The 25,344-nt window shown below is 45.1% G+C and overlaps 1 protein-coding gene across 7 annotated transcripts in view; it reads left to right on the top strand.

Annotated features, from left to right (window-relative positions):
- Positions 1–225: 225 nt before the first annotated feature.
- Positions 226–25,344, top strand: part of MTCL3 (MTCL family member 3) — a 58,460-nt gene continuing 33,341 nt past the window's right edge. For all 7 annotated transcript variants that reach the window (XM_073337254.1, XM_073337253.1, XM_073337252.1 and 4 more), the window contains exons 1-3: positions 226–1,145; positions 1,806–2,030; positions 6,048–6,206. In XM_073337254.1, coding sequence (XP_073193355.1) covers positions 279–1,145; positions 1,806–2,030; positions 6,048–6,206 — 1,251 coding nt within the window. In that variant the 5' untranslated portion in view covers positions 226–278. The remainder of the gene's footprint in view (positions 1,146–1,805; positions 2,031–6,047; positions 6,207–25,344) is intronic.

The following is a 25,344-nucleotide window of genomic DNA, read 5'->3' as shown; positions in this document are numbered from 1 at the left end:
GAGAGCGGGCGGCATCAACATAAAGCCTGCGGGCAGCGCCCCCTCCCTAGCGCTGGGGCTGGGCACGTGCTGCCCCGCGGGGCTCCGTGCCTGGGTTTCCTTGTAGCAAGCCCGGCTGCGGGTGTGCCGCGCTCACTCCGGTGCGAGCGCTGAGCGTGTGCGCCTCTCTCTGCCCCCCCCCGCCCCCCTTCTCCGTGCTGCTCTTTCCCCAGCTCCCAGGGAGGAGGATGCCCCGGCTGCCGGCCGCCAGCGAGGCTCCCCGGCGCTAGCAAGCAGCGATGAACCAGCCGCCTGCCGGGGGCGCTGCGGCTGCTTCCGAGCCTCGCCAGCATCCGGAGGGCAGCAGCAGAAAGCAGCAGCAGCAGCAGCAGCGAGCGTCCTCTCCGGCGGGCCCCCGGGACAGCCGCCCCGCCGCCGCCGCCGCCCCCCCGCGAGCCGCCGCCGCCGCCTCCAAAGGCAGCGGGGCGCGGCCGCCGCCGGGGCAGAGAGGCGGCCGGGGCCGGGCGGACAGGCCGCCGCCCGCGCTGCTGCGGGGCGCGGCGCTGCCGGGAGCTGTCCAGCCGGCGGCTGGTGCTGAAGCGCAGCCGCACGCGGCGGGGGCCGCCGCAGCCTCCCGGGCGCCGGCGCCGCCGCCCCCCGCCACGGAGCCGGCCGGCGAGGAGCCGCCGCCCGCGGGAGGAGGAGGAGGAGGGGCAGGAGGAGCGGGCGAGCGGGAGGGGGCAGCCGCGCTGCAGCCGCCGCCCAGGAACTGGAGGGGCAAAGCGGGGCGGGCTCCGCAGCGGGGAGGCGGGGAGGCGGCCCCGGCTCCTCCATCTTCCTGTGGCGCAGGCAAGGGCCGGGCGGCGGGCGGCGGCGGGTGCTGGCGGGAGGGATGCCTGCAGACTGAGCTCATCCAGTTCCACCTACGGCGGGGGCTGGCGGCCGCGGCCCAGATGCAAACCAAGGGCGGCAACCCGGTCCCCGGCGGCGGCGGCGGCGGCGCCCCGGCCGAGGCGCCCCTGGCCTCCGCCCCCTCGCCCATGGCGGCGGCCGGGCTCGAGGGGCTGCAGCAGGGCGCTGGGGACGGCGGGAGACCGAGCCCGCCGCAGCAAGAGGAGCTGCAGGAGGAGATGGAGAGGCTGCGGGAGGAGAACGAGACCCTCAAGGTGAGTGGGGGATGGGAGAGAGTCCCCCCCCCCCTTTATTCCCCTAGGGAGGTGGAGAAGGATGGCTACAAGGGTGTGAACCCGGCCATGGGGTGGAAAGGGGCAATGCCTGGGTTCTCCATCCCCTGCCCCCAAGATGGGGGCCCAGCACATGGCATCCACCCCCGGCAGAGGTAGAGGGTGGGGCTGGGAAGATTCCTTTGGGGAGATTTCTGAGCTGAGCTGGAAAGGGGCAAGGCCTGTCACGCACACCCTTCCTGGGGAGTGATGGGGGGAGTAAAAGGGGGGAGAGCGGGTTAGCCAACCCCTTCTGCTGCTCCACATCTGTGGGTGGCCAGAATGCTGCACAGCAGATACAAAGCATCGTGGGCTAGATCTCTGCTTATTTCCTATTTCTTCTGCTAGCTCATGAGAGGGAGGATTTATAATAATATCGGGATAATACTATACAAGGGCAATAATGTGTTTTAGTTCATAGTATCTCTTTTACTGCCCTCTGTTTCTCCCATTTGTCTTATTTTTTAATGGGCATGGAGGGAGAAGACCTGTTTTCCAGCTCCATTTTAGCCACATTTCCCTATGTTTTATCTGTGTATCTCTGATATTTATTTTCTTGATCCATCCGTTTGTGTTCTCCTCCTGTGCCTGACTGGGTGTCAGAATGAGATAGATGAGTTGAGGACTGAGATGGATGAGATGAGGGACAGTTTCTTCGAGGAGGATGCTTGTCAGCTGCAGGAAATGCGTCATGAACTGGAGAGAGCCAACAAGAATTGCCGAATCCTACAGTACCGGCTCCGCAAGGCTGAGCGCAAGAGGCTCCGCTATGCACAGACTGGGGAGATTGATGGAGAGCTCCTGCGCAGCATGGAGCAGGATCTCAAGGTACAGAAGCACCTAGTCTCAATGTGTGGGTGGGTGGTTGAAGAAGGAGAGAACTGAGTGCTGAGACAAAATGGTGCTCCCATATCCTCTCTGACTCAGACATGCTGCTCCATATCAGTTTGAAGCACACATCTTCTCGACCATGCAAGAAGCACAGGGTATAGCAGGCCAGACTTACCCTTTGGTTTGGGGGGCAGAATTTTATGGGCCATGTTTTGGGCATCAGATTCATCTTTTATTCAGTCTTTACTCAAGTCAATTCTTGTTGAAGTCAGTGGGAGTCTGAGTAATTTCCCTGAGTGATTACACTCGGACCTTTTTAGGTCATTACAAACAAACAGCTTACACCCTATGGGCCAGCTTTTGTAACCCAACTGAATAGTCCCATTGACTCCAGTGGGACCATTATAGTATTTACTCAGGCTTCAGTGAGACTATTTGTATGAGTAAGTTATTCATAGGGTGAAATCATGCCTCCACTGAAGTAAATGGAAAAACTCCCATTGACTTCAGTGGGAGCCAGGATTTCAGCCATCGATCTTAAGGCCAGAAGGGACCATTACCATCATCTAATCTGACTTCCTGCATAATACAAGCCATAGAGTTTCACCAAGGGATTCTTGCCTCAAGTCCCTAACTTCTGGCTGAGCTACAGCAAATCTTTTAGAAAGAAAACCAATCACTTCAAATGATGGAGGATCCACTGGTTTCATAGGCAAGGTGTTCCAATGATTAATTGCCCTCATTGTTAAATATTCATTGGGCCAAATTTGTGCCTTATTTCTAGTCTGTTGTATTTTATTTCTAATCTGAATTTGTCTAGCTTTAGTTTCTATTCACCACATGCCTTTAACTGCTGAATTATATACCTCTACTGTTAGAAATCTTGTCACTGTACTTATCAACTCTGATTAAATCACCTATTAACTTTCTCTTTAATAAACTAAATACATGCTTTAATCACTGTAAAGCAGGTTTTCCAGAACTCAGATAATTCTTGTAGCTCTTTTCTGAATCCTTTTCAATGTGTCAACATCCTTTTAATAGTGTGGACACCGGAACCAGACACAGTTTTCCAATAGTGATCTTGGTAATTCCATATACAATGATAAAAACATATTATTTCTACTTCAACTTAATATTCTCCTGCGTATACATTCAAGGATCACAGTTGCTGTCTTAGCCACTGCATTGCACAGCAAGCTTATGTTCAGCTGATTATCCACCATGCCCCCGAAGTCCTGTTCTCAGTTACTTCTTTCTAAAATAAAGTTCCTCATCATACAAAGGTGACTTATAGTCTAGTTTCCTAGATATTTGATTTTTCCTTTAGCTATATTAAAATGCATGTTGGTCAAGTGAGCATAGCTTACCATGTGATCCAGATTGCTCCATAGAACTGACCTGCCCATATCATTATTTGCCATTCCACCAGTTTTTGTGTCATCTACGAACTTAACCAACAATTGATTTTATGCTTTCTTCAAGATGCGTGATAAATACATAAAATAGCACAGGGACAAAAACAGATCCCTGTTGGATCCCACTAGAAATGACCCCACTGGATGATGATTTTTAATCAGAATATCTTGCATGACTACATCAAAAACCTTACAGAGGTCTAAATACATTATGTCAATATAGGTACCGTACCTTTGTCAGCCAAATAGGTAATCTTATCAAAATAGGATATGAAATGCTATTCAGTCTCAGGGTTGCAGAATCTAGGCCATATATCTGAGTTTCCTGCTATGCCAGGGCTTGGAAGGAGGGTAACAGGTGCTACCTGTGGAATCCCTATGTTGGAGAACTACCCAACTGATCAACTAAGCACAAAAGGGGGGGAAAGGAGGTCAGGATCTAATCCTCTGATTTAATGTGATTTTCACCCTATCCTGCAGTCCCTTAGCCTAGGATCTGCTCGGAATTCAGCAAAGATGGTCCCCCTCCCCCGCCAAGGTGTGCGTGCGGGGTGTGTGTGTAAGAGGTGGGGCGTAGGGATAGGGAAGTCATTGAATGAATGCTGCAGCCTATTGTATCAGTACTTTACACACAGTTGTGTTTCCTGTCATGAAAGAGTGAGGCACTAGCTGCAACTCTTTTTTGATAAAATTCTTCTGCATTGCTTTCTATGCAATATTTTTTTCTTTAGAGGTCTGTGTATGGGTGTACATGAAATATAACAGAGTATTAAAAACATGCAATAAATATTGTATTGGCCATAAAAAGTGAGAACTCTGAGCTCAGACTTAAGTAATGCAAACACCAACGAAGGATTAACTGTGTCTTTAAATTTTAAAGAAACTAACACGTCACATACTTCAAAATGATTGTATCGAAGTCATCGTAGCTGTTGTTGTTTACCTAAATATTTGATATATGTTGTTATTACCATTTTAAAAGTGCCATAAAGTTATAATATAATGTTCTGAATGGCATAATTGTCATTTACATAAGTGAAAAAAGGGATTGGGTCCTGGTACATTTCCTTAAACCAGTAGGTGGCAAACTTTTTGGCCCGAGGGCCATATCGGGGTTGCGAAATGAAATGGAGGGCCCGGTAGGGAAGGCTGTGCCTCCCCAAACAGCCTGGCCCCTGTCCCCTATCCACCCCCTCCCACTTCCCGCCCCTGACTGCCCCCCTCAGAATCCCCGGCCCATCCAACCTCCCCTGGTCCTTGTCCCCTGACCGTCCCCTCCCGGGACCCCCCGCCCCTAACCACCCCCCCCCGGGATCCCACACCCTACCCAACCTCCCCAGGCCCTTGTCCCCTTACCGCCCCCTCCCGGGACCCCCCGCCCCAACCATCCCCCTGGAACCCCACACCCTATCCAACCCCCCCTTCTCCTTGTCCCCTGACTGCCCCCCCGGGACCCCTGTCCCTATCTGCCCCCGCCAGGACCCCACCCCCTGTCCAACCCCCCCACCCCCTGTCCCCCCCAGCCCCCCGGGACCCCACCCCCTATCCAACCCACCCCCATTCCCTGTCCCCCAAACCTCCGCCCCATCCAACCACCCCCTGTTCCCTGACTGCTCCCCAGGGCCTCCTGCCCGTTATCCAACCCACTCTCCCCTCCGCCCCCTTACCCTTACCATGCTGCTCAGAGTGGCAGGACAGGCTTATTTGAAAGCCTGGGAGGTGGGCGGACACAAGCCCCGTTGCCCGCATGGTGGTGTTGCTGCGGGGTGGGGGAGGCCAGGACACAGCACGGGGGGTGGGGTCGGGGGTGAGCCTCCCTGGCTGGGAGCTCAGGGGCCGGGCAGGACGGTCCCGCTGGCGAGATGTGGCCCATGGGCTGTAGTTTGCTCACCCCTGCCTTAAACCCTCCTCCTTGTGTCTATGCATTTCAAAATTGAAAACAAAAACCATGAATGCTTCTATGCACTTTAAAAACATACTGAATTTTAGTGTTAGACACAGGTGTCTGGTTACAAAATCTAAGGCTTATCTTATTTTAAAATTAAAATAATTAGCAATAATAAGGACCAGATTGTGACCAACCTTGCATGCCTAAACGGGGGGAGGAAGTGAGGAGCTGTCCCCTCGTTTGTGCTTCATATGGCTGGAAAGGGTAGATCTTGCTGTTAGTCAGTGCTTCCATGGACATTAACTGTCTGAAGGGGACATGGCAGGGTGCATTAGGAAAGGGAGCGGTCAGTGAAGGAGTTGGGTGGACTGTCAATGCAGCATTCGGTCCCTTTCAAGTACAGTTTCCAAGGATGGTGGAGTTACTGCTTCATTGTGCACACCCAGGAATCCAGAGATGGAGTATTTGTTTAGGGCCTAATCCAATTCCCACTGAAGTCAATGGAAAAAATCTTCTTTCCTAACTTTAATGAAAGTTAGGCTGAGTTCCTAGGTAGTCAGAATCCCACTGGTCGACTCTGGCTTCCGCACATCTCTTCCATGCCCCTTCTACTGAAAAAAGTCAGAAGTGATCATTCAGACGGTACTGCAGAAATACATACTTTTCATGTATTTAATGATTTATTTTTGCAAACACCCTTTCTTTTAGGTTGCAAAAGATGTCTCAGTAAGACTTCATCATGAGTTAGAAAATGTGGAAGAAAAACGAGCTACAACAGAAGATGAAAATGAAAAGCTAAGACAGCAGCTTATAGAAGTTGAGATTACTAAACAGGCTCTACAGAATGAACTGGAAAAAGTGAAGGAGGTTAGTGTTATTTACTGGTGATACTTCAAAATATGGGAACTGTTTTTAATCCAGCTGGAAGTTTTGAAATTACCATTGCTGAAATAACTAATATTCCATATATCCATTGCAGTTATGGGAGTTCTGAGGGTGCAGAACTTAAGGTGGCAAATGGTCAGGTTGAATAGCTTGATTATTAAGAAGTTGTAAACATATTGGAGAAATTAAATGGGCTGTTAATATCATTTCACAGACATACATAACCAAACTGTTGTCTTGTTTTTTTTCTGAAGCTGTGGGATTGTGGAGCTGTCAGAGCTAAGCTGTGGGGCTCTGAGACATTCTGCCTATGCAAGGCAGATGCATGAAGAATGCTATGGGGAGTTTTAGTGTAAATGTGCTGAATCGTGTCCTGCACACCTGCTTTTGTAAGCTGGAGTATGTGCTCCCACAGCAACTGCTGTCAGATCCTAGCAGGCATGCAGAGGAGCTAGGTCCTGGCCATGTTCCCATCCTAGCTACATTCCCTTAGAGTTTTGGAATGCTAATGAGTGCACTAGCTGTTCTTTCAGCCTAGTGCTCAATGAAATGTTAGGTCTGTATTGTACGTTACTGGTTCACATGTGCTAGGCTGAAGAAAATGCTCTTTATCCTCTTCCCCAGCCCCCAGGTTCAAGAGTATCCAGATTTTTCCTAAGAAAATAAACAGAAAAGTCTGCAACAGCAATACATAGCATAGCAGATTGAAAGGTAACAAAGCAAGCATTAACAAGAAAAAGTGTGTGGATTAAAAATGAATATTCCTAACAGATTTAAGGAATAACTCACCATTTCAGTATATCCATTCTGGCTGCCATTTTAGTGAGACTTCCCAACAGAAATTCCAGTTGCTAGTTTGATCTTGTTAGAGACTGAAGAAATGTATTTAAGTTGCTAAGAAAGGCAGGAGATTTTCAGCATTGTAGGGTAAGTTCTATTATTTTTAGAATTTGTTTTGTTTAATTTAACAATGGTTTCATGTACACAATACCTGTGTTCTCTTTGCAGGTGTTGATACTCACACTTGTCAATAGAGGATAAAGTGGTGTCCGTTGCCACACCCCCACAAACTTCCTTCCATTGCTTTTCCAGCTAGTAACTGGTTTGCCAAGAACATGAAAATCAGAGGCTGCTCCATCTTCCATGCTTGAGACTCTCTTCCTCCTTTGGTTTTCATAGAATCATAGAATATCAGGGTTGGAAGGGACCCCAGAAGGTCATCTAGTCCAACCCCCTGCTCAAAGCAGGACCAATTCCCAGTTAAATCATCCCAGCCAGGACTTTGTCAAGCCTGACCTTAAAAACCTCTAAGGAAGGAGATTCTACCACCTCCCTAGGTAACGCATTCCAGTGTTTCACCACCCTCTTAGTGAAAAAGTTTTTCCTAATATCCAATCTAAACCTCCCCCACTGCAACTTGAGACCATTACTCCTCGTTCTGTCATCTGCTACCATTGAGAACAGTCTAGAGCCATCCTCTTTGGAACCCCCTTTCAGGTAGTTGAAAGCAGCTATCAAATCCCCCCTCATTCTTCTCTTCTGCAGGCTAAACAATCCCAGCTCCCTCAGCCTCTCCTCATAAGTCATGTGTTCCAATCCCCTAATCATTTTTGTTGCCCTTCGCTGGACTCTCTCCAATTTGTCCACATCCTTCTTGTAGTGTGGGGCCCAAAACTGGACACAGTACTCCAGATGAGGCCTCACCAATGTCGAATAGAGGGGAACGATCACGTCCCTCGATCTGCTCGCTATGCCCCTACTTATACATCCCAAAATGCCATTGGCCTTCTTGGCAACAAGGGCACACTGCTGACTCATATCCAGCTTCTCGTCCACTGTCACCCCAGGTCCTTTTCCGCAGAACTGCTGCCTAGCCATTCGGTCCCTAGTCTGTAGCTGTGCATTGGGTTCTTCCGTCCTAAGTGCGGGACCCTGCACTTATCCTTATTTTGTTCTGGTCTTCACTGTAAAATACCACTGCTCTCAGCTGCCACACCCATCTGCTGTATGAGACTGTGGTGCTTCTCTAGTTACCTGTAGTACTTGTTGCTAGACTCAGCCTTGCTCCAAACCTTCCCCAGTTTCAGTCCATTCAGACTCCCTGGGTTGCTGTTCAGGGTTCAGTCCTACTTCTGATTCTTTTGCCCCAATCCAGTGCTGAAGGTTATGCCATGGTTAGCGTCTACCTCACAACCTGCTTCCTCTTGGTCTTCGAATTAAGATCAAATGTGGTGTCAGTTTAATATCTCATACGTCATCTATTAGGGATCTACATCTTGTACATATAGGGGAATGAACTTGATAATAGGCCTTTGTCATCATCAGCTTCTATGATCTCCTCCTGGATCTATTCTGTATACACTTCTATCCCATACCACTGAACCATGGATTTGCTCCTCATATCTTTCACTTCTCCCTGTATCTTGAGTATCTGTCACTTCCCTTCTCTGGTTCAGCAAGAAGGTTCCTTGGAACTCTAGGATGAAGGAGAAAGCCAAGATGGATTAGAGGTTGGTGATGTTCTCCTTGGTAATAGCTTCAGGAGGTCAGAGCTCACTGATGATACCTGTTATCACAGAATGGGGACACTGGGCCAGAGAGGAGAAATGGGGCACCCTTTGGAGACTGGGCACCAGAAATCAGGGCCCTGGGTACAGACACAGGTCATGAGAGGCAAAGTTGTATCTCTATACTGAGTTGGATTGGAGAGCTGCACCCTGAGGATGGGGTAGGTGAATATTATCAGGCTGGAGCAGAAAAGTCAGGAGAGAGACTTGTACCTCAATATCAGGCTGCTGATGCTCATCCATGTGGAGCAGGAACCTGGAGTAGAGGATGCTGACCTTGGCTAGGATTTTCAGCACAGGATTGGGGATAGAGAAGGGTGGTTGAGGAGAAGCACTTCAGACAGAGGAGAGGGATATTGAAGAAAAGTCTAATGTTATGCATGTTGCAAGCCTTTTGCCAGTTGGAAGAACAGTGGAGGAAGCTAGTACTGATTTCCTAAGTACTGATTTCCTGTCTTGTGTTGCTTGAAGTTGAAGTTCAGCATCTATGAAGAAACTATGGAAGTAAAGTTAACATGAAACCACCATTAGAACCACCCAAATAATTCTGAAGTAGAATAGAGTTTATCTACACCAGATTTCTATGTCTGCTGCCTCTCATACCTTCAGATGCTGATCTACATTTCTCGTGTCTTCAGTGATATCATCAGACTGCCACAATGGTGGCTTCCTATTTTCTTGTGAATTGGATCATAGAATCATAAAATATCAGGGTTGGAAGGGACCTCAGGAGGTCATCTAGTCCAACCCCCTGCTCAAAGCAGGACCAATCCCCAAATTTTGCCCCAGATCCCTAAATGGCCCCCTCAAAGGATTGAACTCACAGCCCTGGGTTTAGCAGGCCGAATTATTTCTCTTTGGAACTCTAGTTCCACAGTTACTCTTGATTTACAACAGAGTAACTGTGATCTGAATGTGTCTCAGTAATTTGAATATCTTTTATATTGCATGTCATCAAATTTGCTGGAAAAATGTGAAATTCTAAATTCATGTATTGGAAAAGTAATGAGCCTCTCTGTTCTTTAAAATGCATTGAAGTGTAACTTCTGTTGGGAGTTTGCTCTTTTTCTATGACAAACAGTGTGGAGATAGCAGAGATATGCCAAATGATACACAAGAAAGTGTGGAAACCTTTCATGCTATTTAGCATGCCTCAGCTCACCAAGCAGAGAGTGATCGGAGCCAAACATTTCATAGCAAAGATGCCACGCCTTTAAGGCTGCTATTAAAGAAGATGGGTTGGCCATATTGCAAGCAGGTGGCATTAAAGGTACATGGGTTGTGCAGAGATTGATCCAGATACTGGATACTTTTACACACATACAGACAAGCACATGTATGTGTGCACACACATACACTTACACACTTAGTATCAGATTCCTCTCTGCATTTGGAACTGTTGAAAATTGAAGGAACCATGGTGTGTTGCCTGATGAGTGGAAATTAATGTTGCTCATGACCACAACAGCTTGCAGTCAGTTTGACATCAGAATTTAGGGAGCTGTTTTGGGGTAGCATGTGATAGAACTGTGTTTTCCACTGACTGCTCTCACCTGCAGTCCAATAATGCCCTATTTAATGCACCCTGCAGATTCTTTGCTTAGCAACCTTACCACTGCATATCTCCAGATGGAAGCAGGCCAGTTAAGCTGCAGTGCACAATGCAGATTTTTCATGTGCACGGTGGGGCTTCAGCCTTTCTTTGTAGCAAATTACTACTAATTGATTATATCTGTGCCCCATTATTAATAATTATCATTAATAGTAACATTTTTATTGCAGGGAGCATAAGATGGTAGATATACAGGTTCTGTAATTCATTTGGGTTCTCTAGCATATTTATTAGATTTTTTAAGAATTCTGTTCATTAGATATGCAACTTAATATTAAATATATATTAGAGGTAGAGCAGTTATCTAGGTCAGCAAATATAATACTATTTAAAGCTGACAAAGGCATAATAATAATGAGGAATTAATTACTGAGGGCTACATTTTGTGTAGTCTTTATCTAATTTCTCAGAGGTGTAGTAGATAGTAAGGATTCCCCCATCTTGTACATCCATATTAGTGCCAAATTCAATTGCAGCCAGGCACCTGGCTGTATAGGTGCTCTGCCCTAGATGCTTCCTGTTGGGAGAAATAGAGTAGGTATGGAGTAGGCTGGTGGCTGGGGGAGAATGCTAAACCCCATAAATGGGTTTCAGAAATCCCTTCTCCAGTGCAAAAGTGAAGCCCTGGGAGGCATTGTGCCTTTCTGAGAAGGAGTGGTCCACCTGTGGATGATCTTTTATTATGCACTGCATGAAAACAGAGTCTAAAACAGGCCATGTAGTTTAGTGAGTAGGGCACTGGACTGGGAGTCAGGAAAGCAGGCTTCTCTTCCTGGCTTCGACACTGACCTTCTGGGTAAGGTTAGGCAAGTCACTTCACCTCTTTGTTTTCCCTCCAACCCTTGGTCTATTTAGGTGACAAAGTCTTTGGGATGGAGATTATTTCTTACTATGTGTTTGTACAGTGCCTAATACAATAGGGCCCTGGTCTCAGCTGAAACCTTTAGATGCTAACGTAATAGAAATAGTATTAAATTAGCCCATGATATTTAGCACTTCATATGTCTGAATATGTTAATTCATGTAAATATTAACTTATTAATGGAAATAATTATGGGTGAAATGGGATTACTCCATTCACATATTTGTACTATCTGTGTTTCTGGTAATGATGTCTGTAGTTACAGTTGCTTAACATTTCCGGTTATAAGATCTTGTTTTCAGTTGCTTATAGTTGTGTCCAACTTTAATGGCTAGTGCTGACATTTTCCACACTGAGGGTCTTAATCAGGCTGAATGTTGTTATTAAAAATTTCATGAAAATGGTTCATCTGTTTCTAAGAATGAAATTAAGGAAAAATATATTTTGCTATGTTAAAAAAAATGTCCTACAACTGTTTAATTGACAAGGTCTAGTGCCTCCCTGCTTTGGAACAAGTACTTGAAATATGGCTGGGGATGTGCCTTTGCCGTCCCCTTGGAAATACATCCAAATTTGGCCGAGGTATAGGCCACTGAAAAATTTCAGCTCACACATGCTCATTAAAGATTTGTTAGACTTTGGCAACTAAATTCTCAGATGTTTCTATTCACAGTGAGTATGAATCCAATCCCTCACAGATCCTCTGTGTCAACCGGATTGTGCATACGTCATCCCTATAGAGTGACTGAATGTGGTCCAGCCCAGGGTTCTAGGGCTGAGCAGAACTTTCCCTGCAATTATTCCTCTTGGCTGCTGGGGCTACTGTGGCACCAGAACTGGGAACAGAGAGAGATTGTCTCTACTGTGCTTTCAGTGTCTCTTCCCCCCCCAGCCTGCCAGTGTGGAGGAGAAGATGGAACAGCCTGACTTGAATGCAGAGAGGTGAGGAGCTTGGAAAGGTGGGGACTGAGACAGGGAAATGGTGAGGCGGATTCAGACAGGAACAGGCTGATCCAGTTCTAGTCTCCATGCCCAGCAGCCCTAGTCTCCCCTTTGGCATTCTGCATCTGAGTCCCATCCCCCTCCCCCTAGTCTCTCCCCAGTCACACCCAATCTCCTTGACAGACAGTATCTGTCTCCCTCCACAACTCCTTGTCCACAGTCTCCTTGCCCAATCAGTTCCAGATATCTGCTCGTGACTCCTCATCTGATCTACATCTCTCCTGTCTCCCAGTCCCCAGTTGTCTTCCTCTGCCCCTGTTCCTCTCAGTCCTTGTTCTGCTTCCCCTGCTGGGCTGGCTCCAAGTCTCCCTCCCTGGACTCCTCATCCAGTCTGTCTCCCTGGCTTCTTGTCCCAGTCTCCACCCTCCTTGCCTCTTTGGAACCGGTTCCTTTGTCCAGCCAGTCGCAGTTCTACCCCTGCACCTGGGGTCTTTGTCAGATTCACCTCCCTTGCTCCCATTTCCTCCTCCTGGTCCCTAGTCTCAGGCTCCCCCGTTCCCTGCAGCTCCTAGTCTGAACTCAGTGTTTTCCGCCCCCCCAGCTAGCTCCCAGTCTCCTCTGCTCCCTATTTATTTCACTAACACCCAATCCCAGCTTCCCCTTCCCTCAGTGCACAGTCTCCTTGCTTAGTCAATATCAGTCTCCCCGTCTGTCTCCCAACCTCCCCTGTCATGGGTTCCAGTCCCAGGCTCCTTGCCCAACATGTCCCAGTGTCCATCGTGGCTCCCAGTCCCTATCCTTCTTCCAAATCCCTGTCACAGTTTCTTTTCCCTGACTTTGCCACCAAGTTCCAGTCTCACTAGGCTCCTTTTCCCAGTCTACTCCCTTCCCTCCTACCCACTCCAGCTCTCGTTCCCTCTGCATTCAAGTCAGGTGGCTTTTTCCCCCTGCTGTCTGTGTGCCAACAGGCAAGAGTCACTGAGAGCACAGGGGAGAAATGTTCCCTGTTCTCAGTTCCAGTGCCCAGCTTTGATCTGGCCCAGGCTTTGTCCCTGTAACCATGCTGTGGGGATGGCTTGTGTACAAGCTGGTCAGCATTAGGAGCTATGAGGGGATGCTCAGCACACATGGAATCTTCAGAGATTTTAGGTTTCAGAGTAGCAGCCGTGTTAGTTTGTTTTTGCAAAAAGAAAAGGAGGACTTGTGGCACCTTAGAGACTAACCAATTTATTTGAGCAAAGCTTTCGTGAGCTACAGCTACAGCTCACTTCATCGGATGCATCCTTGCAATATTTCAAATCATTGCTCCCAAGCATAAGTTCATGGAGGATAGGTCTATCAGTGGCTATTAGCCAGGATGGACAGGGATGGTGTCCCAAGCCTCTGTTTGCCAGAAGCTGGGAATGAGCGACAGGGAATGGATCACTTGATGATTACGTGTTCTGTTCGTTCTCTCTGGGGTACCTGGCACTGGCCACTGTTGGAAGACAGGATACTGGGCTAGATGGACCTTTGGTCTGACCCAGTATAGCCGTTCTTATGAGTGTGCTGGACCTTCTCAAAGAAAAGGTTGCCAGAATTCTTTTATATTGGCAAAACAATGTATTTTTCCTAGCCTCATTATCAGAAATGGCTGAGCCATTTCGGCTGAAACTTTCAAAAAAAAAAAAAATCAGCCTAAAGCACACCACACAGCATGGAAAACTTCAGCATAAACAGTTTGGTTAGCAAAGATATAAGCAACTGAAAACATCAGGCCTCTTGTGACCATGCAGTGGCCAGTGTAATTGGTGGAGTGCAGGACTTATGAGAGGGGGGAGAAAAGAGGACAATTGTATTAGGGCCCTGAGCTCAGGGGGGCCCCTAACACATCTCTAAATGGGGTGAAATGGGAGTAGGTCCCCAGCAAACAATTTTTTCTCAATGGGCCTGGGTGGAGCTGATGTGGAGAATTTTGTAATCTGCTCTGTGGTTACATTCATTTTATTTTGTTTTAGAACTGTACTTCTCACAGTTGTCTTTGGGAATACAGTCAATTTTTATAAGCTGACCAGTTTATGTGGGGATATGTTTAATTGTGTAAATGCTAACAGCTTTAGGTCTGGTTTTGCCACCTTTGCTCATACTGAGTAGTATTTTTAACACTGCAGTTAGTTCCCTTGAAATGAACAGGAGTATGTGCATAGTAAGGTACTGTTTAATGTGAGTCAAGATGGCAGACTTGAACCAATAGTAAACACCTGTTAACTAAATACAACAGACCACACCCCAAACAATAAACATTATGGGTTAGATGATCCCCTTGTTTGGCCTACCTGGATTTTGGGTCTAAGTCTTTTGGGGAGTGCTGCCTCCACTCTCTAGCTAAAAGAACAAGAGTACTTGTGGCACCTTAGAGACTAACGAATTTATTAGAGCATAAGCTTTCATAAGCATACAGCCCACTTCATCAGATGCATAGAATGGAACATATAGTAAGATATATATATATACAGATAAGTTTGAAGTTACCATACAAACTGTGAGAGGCTAATTAATTAAGATGAGCTATTATCAGCAGGAGAAAAAAACTTTTGGAGTGATAATCAAGATGGCCCATTTAGACAGTTGACAAGAAGGTGTGAGGATACTTAACTTAAGGAAATAGATTCAATATGTGTAATGACCCAGCCACTCCCAGTCTCTGTTCAAACCCAAGTTAATGGTATCTAGTTTGCATATTAATTCAAGCTCGGCAGTTTCTCATTGGAGTCTGTTTTTGAAGCTTTTCTGTTGCAAAATTGCCACCCTTAAATCTTTTACTGAGTGGCCAGAGAGGTTGAAGTGTTCTACCCGTTTTTGAATGTTATGATTCCTGACGTCAGATTTGTGTCCATTTATTCTTTTGTGTAGAGACTGTCCAGTTTGGCCAATGTACATGGCACAGGGGCATTGCTGGCACATGATGGCATGTATATTACATTGGTAGATGTGCAGGTGTACGAGCCCCTGATGGCATGGCTAATGTGATTAGGTCCTATGATGGTGTCACTTGAATAAATATGTGGACAGAATTGGCATTGGGCTTTGTTGCAAGGATAGGTTCCTGGGTTAGTGTTTTTGTTGTTTGGTGTGTGGTTGCTGGTGAGTATTTGCTTCAGGTTGGGAGGCTGTCTGTAAGCGAGGACTGGGCTGTTTGTAAGTGAGGACTAGTCTGTCTCCCAAGATCTGTGAGAGTGAGGGATCATTTTTCAGGATAGGTTGTAAATCTTTGATGGTGCACTGGAGAGGTTTTAGTTGGGAGCTGAAGGTGATGGCTAGTGGCATTCTGTTATTTTCTTTGTTGGGCCTGTCATGTAGTAGATGACTTCTGGGTACTCTTCTGGCTCTGTCAATCTGTTTTTTCACTTCAGCAGGTGGGTATTGTAGTTGTAAGAATGCTTGATAGAGATCTTGTAGGTGTTTGTCTCTGTCTGAGGGGTTGGAGCAAATGCAGTTGTATCGTAGAGCTTGGCTGTAGACAGTGGATCATGTGGTGTGTCGTGGAGGGAAGCTGGAGGCATGTAGGTAACTATAGTGGTCAGTAGGTTTCCGGTATAGGGTGGTGTTTATGTGCCCATCGCTTATTAGCACAGTAGTGTCCAGGAAGTGGATCTCTTGTGTGGAATGGTCTAGGCTGAGGTTGATGGTGGGATGGAAATTGTTGAAATCATAGTGGAATAATTCCTCAAGGGCTTCTTTTCCATGGGTCGAGATGATGAAGATGTCATCAATGTAGCGCAAGTAGAGTAAGGGTGTTAGGGGACGAGAGCTGAGGAAGTGTTGTTCTAAGTCAGCCATAAAAATGTTGACATACTGTGGGGCCATGCGGGTACCCATAGCAGTGCCGCTGATTTGAAGGTATATATTGTCTTCAAATGTGAAGTAGTTATGGGTGAGGACAAAGTCACAAAGTTCAGCCACCAGGTTTGCTGTGACTTTATCGGGGATACTGTTCCTGACGGCTTGTAGTCCATCTTTGTGTGGAATGTTGGTGTAGAGGGCTTCTCCATCCATAGTGGCCAGGAGGGTGTTTTCTGGAAGATCACCGATGGGTTGTAGTTTCCTCAGGAAGTATGTGGTGTCTCAAAGATAGCTGGGAGTGCTCTAGCTGTTTACTACCCTGCAAGCAGGTGGGCAGGGAAGGGGAAAAGAGGGGTAGGAAATGGATGTGGCCTTAGCCCTGCTCCTCTACTCACTAGCTAGAGTAGTTGGCCAGGCCCATTTTGGAAGACGTAAGCTGCACCCTTTCTGGAGTTCTAATAACTTACTTGTTCCTGGCACAAGATGGCAGCAGGGGAGGATTTGTGATTCTTTCAATCACAGTTTCTTCCTGGGTCTGCTCCAGGGACAGAGGGCTCAGTCTGTCTCTATAGCAAAACATCTACCAATGATATCCCTACCTAGAGGATTTCAGTTATCAGAGTTCTCAGTCTGTTGCCTTTCGTGAAAGCTTAATTAAAAATCATAATTAAGATATTTTATTTCCAAAAGGTTTGAGAAGCAAAATTAAATCCAGGATTTATTTAGCAAAATATTTCCAAAATACTCCCCAAACCTGGTGTTCTGTAAGCACTGTATATACAGACTGACAGACCACCCCCCAACCCCCACTGAAGTCCCATATGTTCAGGGCTTACATGACTGGCTTCCCAAATATTTTTCTTTTAAAACAAATGCTGAATATGGATGTTGCTCCAAGTCTGTGGGTGTGATTCTGACACCCTTGGTCACTGTAACTAATACCTTACTCTGTGAATATTCCCAATGATTTCACTGGGATCTAGGTTATCAGAATTTGGCTCCATGTAGGTGCTTTAAAGATAAGGAAACTGTGGTGTTGAAAAACAAGGTAATCTCCACAACAAAATATATTGTAGCTGTTCCCTTTAAGTCTTTTGAAAAGGGTGTTAATGATGTGTCACAAGCAGAAAAAAAAAAAGTTTGAGAAGTATATACCAGTGTGATGCAAACTGAGTTTATCGAAGAGGAAACTGAACAGCCTGATGGCCATTGAAAATATGGGCTCCAAACCACTTATAAAATAGTACTGGAATATTTTTTTCAGGCTCAAAATATGCCTTCCTACAAGGAGATTTTCATCAGAAAAAAGTCTTAACAGGACCTTTTCAGGGTGACAGTGCCTCCCAAGTGCTGCTTGGTGTACCGTCATCAAATTGTCCCCAAGTTTACAAGGAATTTATATTAGCAGTTTTGCCTGTTTATCAGAAAATAATACAAATTGGCAAATATAATGAAGATAATATAAGTATGATACCTTTAAAACTGAGGGAAATGGTATACTTTAAAAGTAATTCTGTCATCACCTATGATCACCAGAATAAAATTGCCCCAGTGCATTGCCTTATTAAAAGCTGCTAGCTGTTTGAACTTGAAGACATAGTAATACTGTAGTGGCTTTGACTTTCTTTCCTTCCTAATGCCAGCATAATGTTGTTCTGAGTTTCTTTTTTTCTTTACTTGATATGGGCAGCCCCAACTTTCCATGTGTGGTGGTGGTGATGGTGATGATTGATTGATTGATTGATTGATTGATTTACTTTATGATAGTGCAGAGAAGTCCCAGCTGAGTTCAGGGCCTCTTTATATTAGGCAATGTACAAAAGAAAGAGACAATACCTGTCCCACAGAGCTTACAATCAAAATAGATAAAACAGACAAAGAGTGAAAAAAGGAAGTATTATTATCCCCATTTTACAGATGGGGAACTGAGGCACAGAGAGAGTAAGTGATTTGCACAGAGTCACTGTGAAAATATGTAGCAAAACAAGGCACTGAACACATATGTCCTGCATCCCAATTCAGTTCATTAAGCATAAGAGCAACTTGCCTTTGAACCACTGTTCTCATCACTAGAGTTCTGATGTCCACGAGAATAATTGACTCAGTGATGAATTTTATTGACCCAAGTGAGGTGGCAGAGGAGTAAATCTAATCCATTTCCTTTGTGCAGGAGTAGGGTCAGCAAAACTGGTATACACAGCTGTTTATATGGGTCATGAATGGTGCAGTGGTCTTTAGTGCAGCTGGACCCTGAGTATTGAGGACTTCAAAGATTAAGACAAGGGGCTTTGAAATGACCCCTGAAGTTAAGTGGGAGCCAGTGAAGGATGAGGAGCATTGGTGTCATGTGTTTTCAGTAGTTTTTCCTACTAAAGAGCTGGTCTTCTGTTTTCAGCACAAGTTGGAGCTGTCATGTTGCCACTACCTTTAGGTCCAGGTACTGTGAGTCACAGTAGTCAAGTGTGGAGGCAATGAATGCATGCATTCATCTCTGTTGGTAGGGCCTCCTCTTAAAGGAAGGATATGATTTCCTAGAAATCTGGAGGAAAAAGAGAATAATTTATACTATGGTTGCCACTTGAATATCCAGTAGTGATATCCAGTATTAGTGATGACTCCATTAAGGCCCCGAGGCACTGTACTAGCCCAGCAAACAGAGGAAAATATATCTAGCTCCTTAAAGTGTATCCCCGTTCCCACCAGCATCACTGCAGTCTTGCTTGGCTTCAGTTTGAACCAACTACCATGTGATAATCTCTTTTAGGCTTTGTGATAGCTTGTGACAGTGCTGAGCACATCTCCCCATAAGGAGCTATAGAGCTATATAGGAGTCTCAGTTGCCCTTCTTGGATCCATTGGGGATCAGTTTTCAAACTTTCACTCCAGTTCCATATATGGGCACTCATATTTTAGTCTTCTAGTTGCCAACTTGACTGTTCAAATGAGAAATTTGGTGGTTTAACTTAAAAGCCAAGGTCAGAAAATGGGGCTACCCAGTTTAGCTAGTTCTACATCAGTTGTGTTACCTTTCTCATAGCTCATCATCTGAGTTGAGTGATTTTTTTCTCTGCTTAACTCTCCTCAGATAATATGACCTGAATTTTTTATCTCATCCCTGTTATCACTGTCATTTTTTTGTCATATTGATTGATTCAGTTTATTACATACCTTTGTAGCCATTCTCTATGGGATTACATAGTACCATCTCAAAGAACATTTCTTTGGCACGTTTCTATAGAACTGGTCTAGATCCTCAAAGAAACAACACAGAGAGGGCCAGATCCATCTTCTTCCCCATATGACACAAAGGGGCAGAGGGCTACTGTAAGAAGGTAGCCAGGGATTCCCTTGACATAAAGGGGAATCTCTGGGTGTCATACATTACACCATGGCTCCTCCCCACCAACCCCAAGCACAGTGGTGTGTTGAGGGCCTGATGATAGAGTGATCAGCTGTCCTGATTTTATAGGAACAGTCCCAATATTTGGGGCTTTGTTTTATATAGGCACCTATTACCGCCCACACCCTGTCCCGATTTTTCACACTTGCTGTCTGGTCATTCTATCTGACGGGGGCATAATAGAAGTGGAGACAGAGCATTTACCTTGCCTATTTAGACTGTAAACTCTTCACAAAGGCACCTTCTTTTTGTCATATGTCTGTATAGTGTGGGAACTCTAGGCACTACTACAGTATAAATAATATTAGTAATAATCATCCAGTGATTCTGAGCCAATGGAGCAGGCCCTGTATGGATTCCAGGGCACTCACTGGAGGATTATAGTTTCTTTAAAAATGTTTTGGTAATCTGAAAAAGCTAAATTTGCACCAGTGTAATTTAATTTTTTTTTCAAATTATCAAAAATTGCTCATCAACACAAAGACATTGTTTTACAGAATGAGTACACATTTCAAAATAGACTTTGTTTTACTGAAAATCTCTTCAAGGCCATGAAAAATAATAGTTAAAAACTGTTTACCCCTCAACGCGCTGTGATCAGCTCACTCCCTCAATGCCTCCTGCCCCCTGAAGAAAAGCCTGGGAAAATAGATAGGGTTTGCAACCTGCTGCTGACAGTTGAAAAACTCAAGCTCTGTCAGATCAAAGGAAGAGTTGTCATGGCTTTCATGTAATTTATTATATCCATGGCCACTGCTGTCTTTAGGACTTCTTTCTCCTGGTCTCAAGTTTAACTCTTCAGTGAAAGCATATTGCTAGGCCAGATTCTCCAGTGCTGCTAGTAAGCATAGAATGGCACAGAACAAGGGGCTAATTAACGAGGTGGCTCAGGTCGCAAATAAGAAGCCTTGAAGCTCCCTTTGTTTTGCACATGGAATTTGTCACTGTAGTTTTCCTGACTGGGGTTTGGGAGCGTCAAAGCTACCAGCATTCCTAGTTGTATTCCTGCAAAGCACCACAATGCTAGGTTGCTTGCCATTGCCCCATGCTGGAAAATAGAATATACTGTTATAGAGGTAAGCTTTGTCCTGTGTTTCAGCAGTATCCTGCTAACAGTGCCAGGAATAAGAAGCATATTGCAATACAGATGTGTGCTGTGAGGCATGTCTTGGTCCTTCTGGGATTATGTCTGTGCAATTTCAAATGCAAAATCAGGTGAAGGAAAATGGCAGGACCTCATTCTGTAATGCAGATGAGCAGTAGGCAGCTAATCCAAGTTCTGACCATTCCTATATAAAGGAATTATGATGTTAACTGTATAACGGATCAACAACTTGCTCATTTGTAACTTCCTCAAAATGACCCTTTTTAAGGTTGCTAACCTCCATTAGTAAGTTACACAATGATTGCAAAATGAGGTAAGCTGATTGAACCTAACATAGCTGTACATACTCGTTCTCAATAAGCTATAGCCAAATGACACAGAACTCTAGTGACCTATGGTGGAAGGTGCTAATCTAGCAAGGGTCTCTGCCTTTATGATCACAGTTTGAGTCTTTGGCTGGTGCAGAAATCGTAGTCCTTTCTTTTGTAGTTGCTGAAAAAAAAATCTCCCTTTCAAAGGTGAGTTAACACAGTTTATAGATTCTATTGCACACAACTGATAATGGAATTTGCATTCATTTCCAATGCACTCAATAAAAACAAGAGTTTGTGAAGTATGATAAGGACATTGGTTATAATATTGGGGCTCTTTAGTTGGGATGTACTCTGTGGTCCACAACGTCAATGACGCATTTTGCACCTGTCAGAGAATAGGCCTCTGTTCTGGAGGGGGAGAAGGTTATATCTGTTAGACAGAGATACTGCAGAGGCCATTGTGGACACATTATCCAAGCCAACCTTCATCACAGCCAACATGTAGAGGCGGGTAGAAGTTGGTACCATTCTACCATTATGCCATTTTTCCTAATGCACTGAGCTTTTTGTAATGTGATCTGCAACCACAGTAACTTTTTTGTGTGAAGTAGCTATTTATATGTGAATATGTGCTAAGAATTAAAAGTCAGCTGAAGCAAATATCTTATATGTAGGCTGACTGACCTTTCTTTCTTTCTTTCTTTCTTTCTTTCTTTCTTTCTTTCTTTCTTTCTTTCTTTCTTTCTTTCTTTCTTTCTTTCTTTCTTTCTTGAGGTGCAAGAGAGAATGGATAATACATGTGTCAATGGTGAATACTGCAAGCAAAACAGCTTCTCTGTAGTGTAATATTGCATATAAGTAATTATACAGAATTGTGCATACATCTCTGTAGTGATTCTGCATTCATTACTAGCATGATACCTATACTTTCTAAGCAATTCGCCATTCACTTCTGATTTTATTTGTAAACTGACTGCAGAACTACATGGACAGGGCACTTTTCTTCTTTTAAGGCATTGTGACTGAGTATATGCAGTTGAATTATGTATTTGTAGTGTATGTCATTGAACATTACATAGAGCCACTGGGGGTATGTGTACCCAGCAAAGAAAAACCCGTGGCTTGCCAGTGCCAGCTAACTTGTGCTCACAGGGATCAGGCTGTGTGATTGTTTCATTGCTGTGTAGAACTTTGGGGTGGAGCCGGAACTCTGGGATCCTCCCATCCTGCAGAATGCCAGGCTCCAGCCCAAGCCCAGAAGTCTACACAACGATGAAACAACCCTGCAGCCGAAGCCCCGTGAGCCTGAGTCAGCTGGCAAGGGCCAGACGTGGATTTTTCTTTGCTGTGTAGAAATACATCATGGGAAGTACAGCACAGCTGTGGTGTATGCAGTACTTTCACTATGCTCAGTGATTGGTCAGACCTCTCCACTGAATTCAGTGGAGTCGACACTAGTTGGGGGTATGAAGCTGCAGGCAGGATTTCTGGTGTTTGTTCATTGCCAGCTGGAGGCTTGTTTTCAACTTGTCACAGTATTCACTGCCTCAGTAGCCAGAAAACTCTGACATTTTCAGTGTCTTAGTAGATCCAGGTCCTTGTAATGTTCTGTAATCAGAGTGCCAAACACTGCAGCCATGGTTAAGAAGTAACAGAGTAAGTATAGCCTATTGGACCAATTTTTTAAAAATAAATAAGTCTTTATTTCTGCGGAGATTCTTTTATATATTATGTGAAAAATTTCCCATTAGTAGTGATGGCAGCACACATGGAGGTATGTTAGAGAAACCTGTGGATAACCTTTTCATATTGCCTTATTTGATCATAATTGTATCATTTTATTAATGAATTTAGCTATTTTGACATTAAACCCAGTTTAGGATGATAAGTACATGTTATGGATGCTTGTGTAGGTCGTAGATGAGTGCTTGCATTTAGACGATATTCGCTGTGCACCTGCTCCCATCACTGTTGCCTGTAACAGGGACAGGTATACATACATCTAGAGTGTGACTGATGATGACCATCATGGCAACCTCATTACCAGGAGTAGGTGTTACAGGCTTGACTGAACCTTTTACATTTTAACTGGTGCTAGAAGTTTGGATTTCCAATTAAGTGATTTATTAGAGACAGTGCACTAATGGCAATGTGGTTTTGAACTTCTTCTTTCTTATGGCTTGGGTAGGTAGAAACAATTACAAATTTATATCTAAGTGTGATAGCCAGCATGTTGCCGCAGCAGTGAGCTGGTGAATGTCCTTCAGGCCCCCAGCAAAAGAACAAAGGGGACATTCAGATGTGATGTGCTCTATCGTTGGTGCCTGGTGACCACAGTCACATACAGGTGTTTGCCTCATTTTCCATTTGAAGAGGGTTTGTCCACATCTCCCATGGGATGTCCTGATGCGATTCAATCTGCACCAGTCTTTCTGACATAAAACCCGGTGGTTCCTCAACAGGATCAATGACGAGCTGTTTGTTTTGCGTGGTCAGAGTGCTCCATGTGACTCTCCATTGAGCCTCAGCACCAAAGTTGGGTGTAAGGATCTTGATGCGGTTCCATAGAGGGTGACAGGATTTTCCCTGAGGGGTGGGAAACCCAAATCCAGTGATGTGGTAGGCACATACCATTCATCAGACCAATGGGGACATTTTTTTCTTGTTGGTTGACCACTAATGGGTTTCCCTTATAGTGCACCATCTACAGTGAGAAATAGCAGTTGTATGGTGACCACATTAGGAGTGAAGTGACTAGTGATAGCTCATATGTTTTGTGCTAAGCGCTTTCTCTGGTTGTCTTGGTACATCTGCTGTTTTCTAGGCCAGCTATTGCATATCTGCATACTTTTTTTATGCAGAAGGGGGAATTATTTAGCACAGGCAAGTTAACATGATGTACTTTGCATCAGTATGCACATTCATGTGCATTCGCAGTGATCTGTAATTTATGTTGTGGTCAGAGTACTTAAGAGTATTGTCTGCGTTCTGTGCTGCAGTCTCTATTGTGATGGAATTAACAAAGTTGCATGAATACAAGCTGGTTCTCATCAGCAGGTAGTGAGCATTCAAACCTGGTCTATTGGTGATTTTTGAAAAACTGAGTATACCAAAAAAAAAGAATTTACAAGAAGAGCCTGTAGAAGAGGTAGAGATGGCACGCACTCTTAGACCTGACCACCTTTTGCTACAAACAACTCCGCTATGGAACTTCTGCAACCCAACAAGTGACATAACGTGACTCCACATGACTGCTATTTAGTGCACAGTACATTATGGAGGATATGACGCTTTGGTAGCAGCACAATTCTGAATCATATACAGGTGTATCATTGGTTTAAGTTCTTATTCACAATTACCGGCTGGGATACGCTGTCTGTTCAGTGTCGTAGTGATACCAGTCTAGCTATTATGCAGCTATGTCACATATGCAGTAGCTGTGTTGTAGGGAGAGCACCTGGGATCCCTCTCCCATTAGAATGGCTAGTCATAACTGTATACGGAACTGTAGAGCATCCAGACCCTTGGGAGCTGAAGCCATACATGGTGAGGCACCAAAAATGCCTTTGCATCCTGGCCAGTAACTGTAAATAAGCACAGAAAGCAATGGATATGCCATAGAAGAACATTCCTATTAGTCCACAAAGTCTCCACAGTGAATTCCATTTTTGGCGTGACTACTTTCTCTACACACTACGCATGGCAGTGCTACATAATCGGGAACGCTCTGTGGAGATTTGATGGAAATGGTGAGTTGGCAACGTATTCTGGCATCAAACCCATCCTTTTGTTTCAAGTTTGAACACGCTGCATTCCAAAGCAGATGTTTTTGCTGCAGTGTCCAGGTTCTACCAGGTGCCCTATTACATGTGGCTGTTCCTAATTCCACATTATAGCAGCGTACTGTATATAGACTTAGCCTGTACCATGTGTCTGCCTTTGCATACGTTGTATCACTCTAAGGCAGATCACCAGTAATGTGGAGAGAGAGATTTTGATGATCTGCTTTTTCAGTGACCTTTGTGGTAATAGGTGAGAAGACAGATGATTGCTTAGGTTATCTAGGTTAGCAGTGCATTACCAGTGACCAAGATCTACACTGAGCTGCCTATTGTCAAAATGAGCTTTTCACATTCATAGCTAGGGGAGCCCTTTACATGGTATCTTAGATTATCCTTAAGGCTGCTGAAAGTACCACTGCTAATATACATCTATTTTGCACCAGGCAGGGAGGTGAGGATCAGTGTGACATCTTTTTGCACCTGACAGTACTTCATTTTCCTGTACCCATGCACCCTGAACTCACTGTGCCAGAAGCTGCCAACCTCTGTTTTCCACTGCAATGACTTTATTGGCTAGTGGTAGGATTACACTGATGCACCAGGACAAACTGCCTACTGTGCTCTGGAGAGTCTGACGCACTGTCTTGATGAGCTTAAACGTGGGGGAAATTGCACATTACAAAACCAGCTTGTTTTATTCCCTTTTGTTATATG

Source organism: Lepidochelys kempii, chromosome 3 (genome assembly GCF_965140265.1).
Source record: "Lepidochelys kempii isolate rLepKem1 chromosome 3, rLepKem1.hap2, whole genome shotgun sequence".
In the NCBI taxonomy this organism is placed as follows: domain Eukaryota; kingdom Metazoa; phylum Chordata; order Testudines; family Cheloniidae; genus Lepidochelys; species Lepidochelys kempii.
Note: the sequence above shows the minus strand (reverse complement) of the source record. Positions and strands in the feature narration are given on the sequence as shown.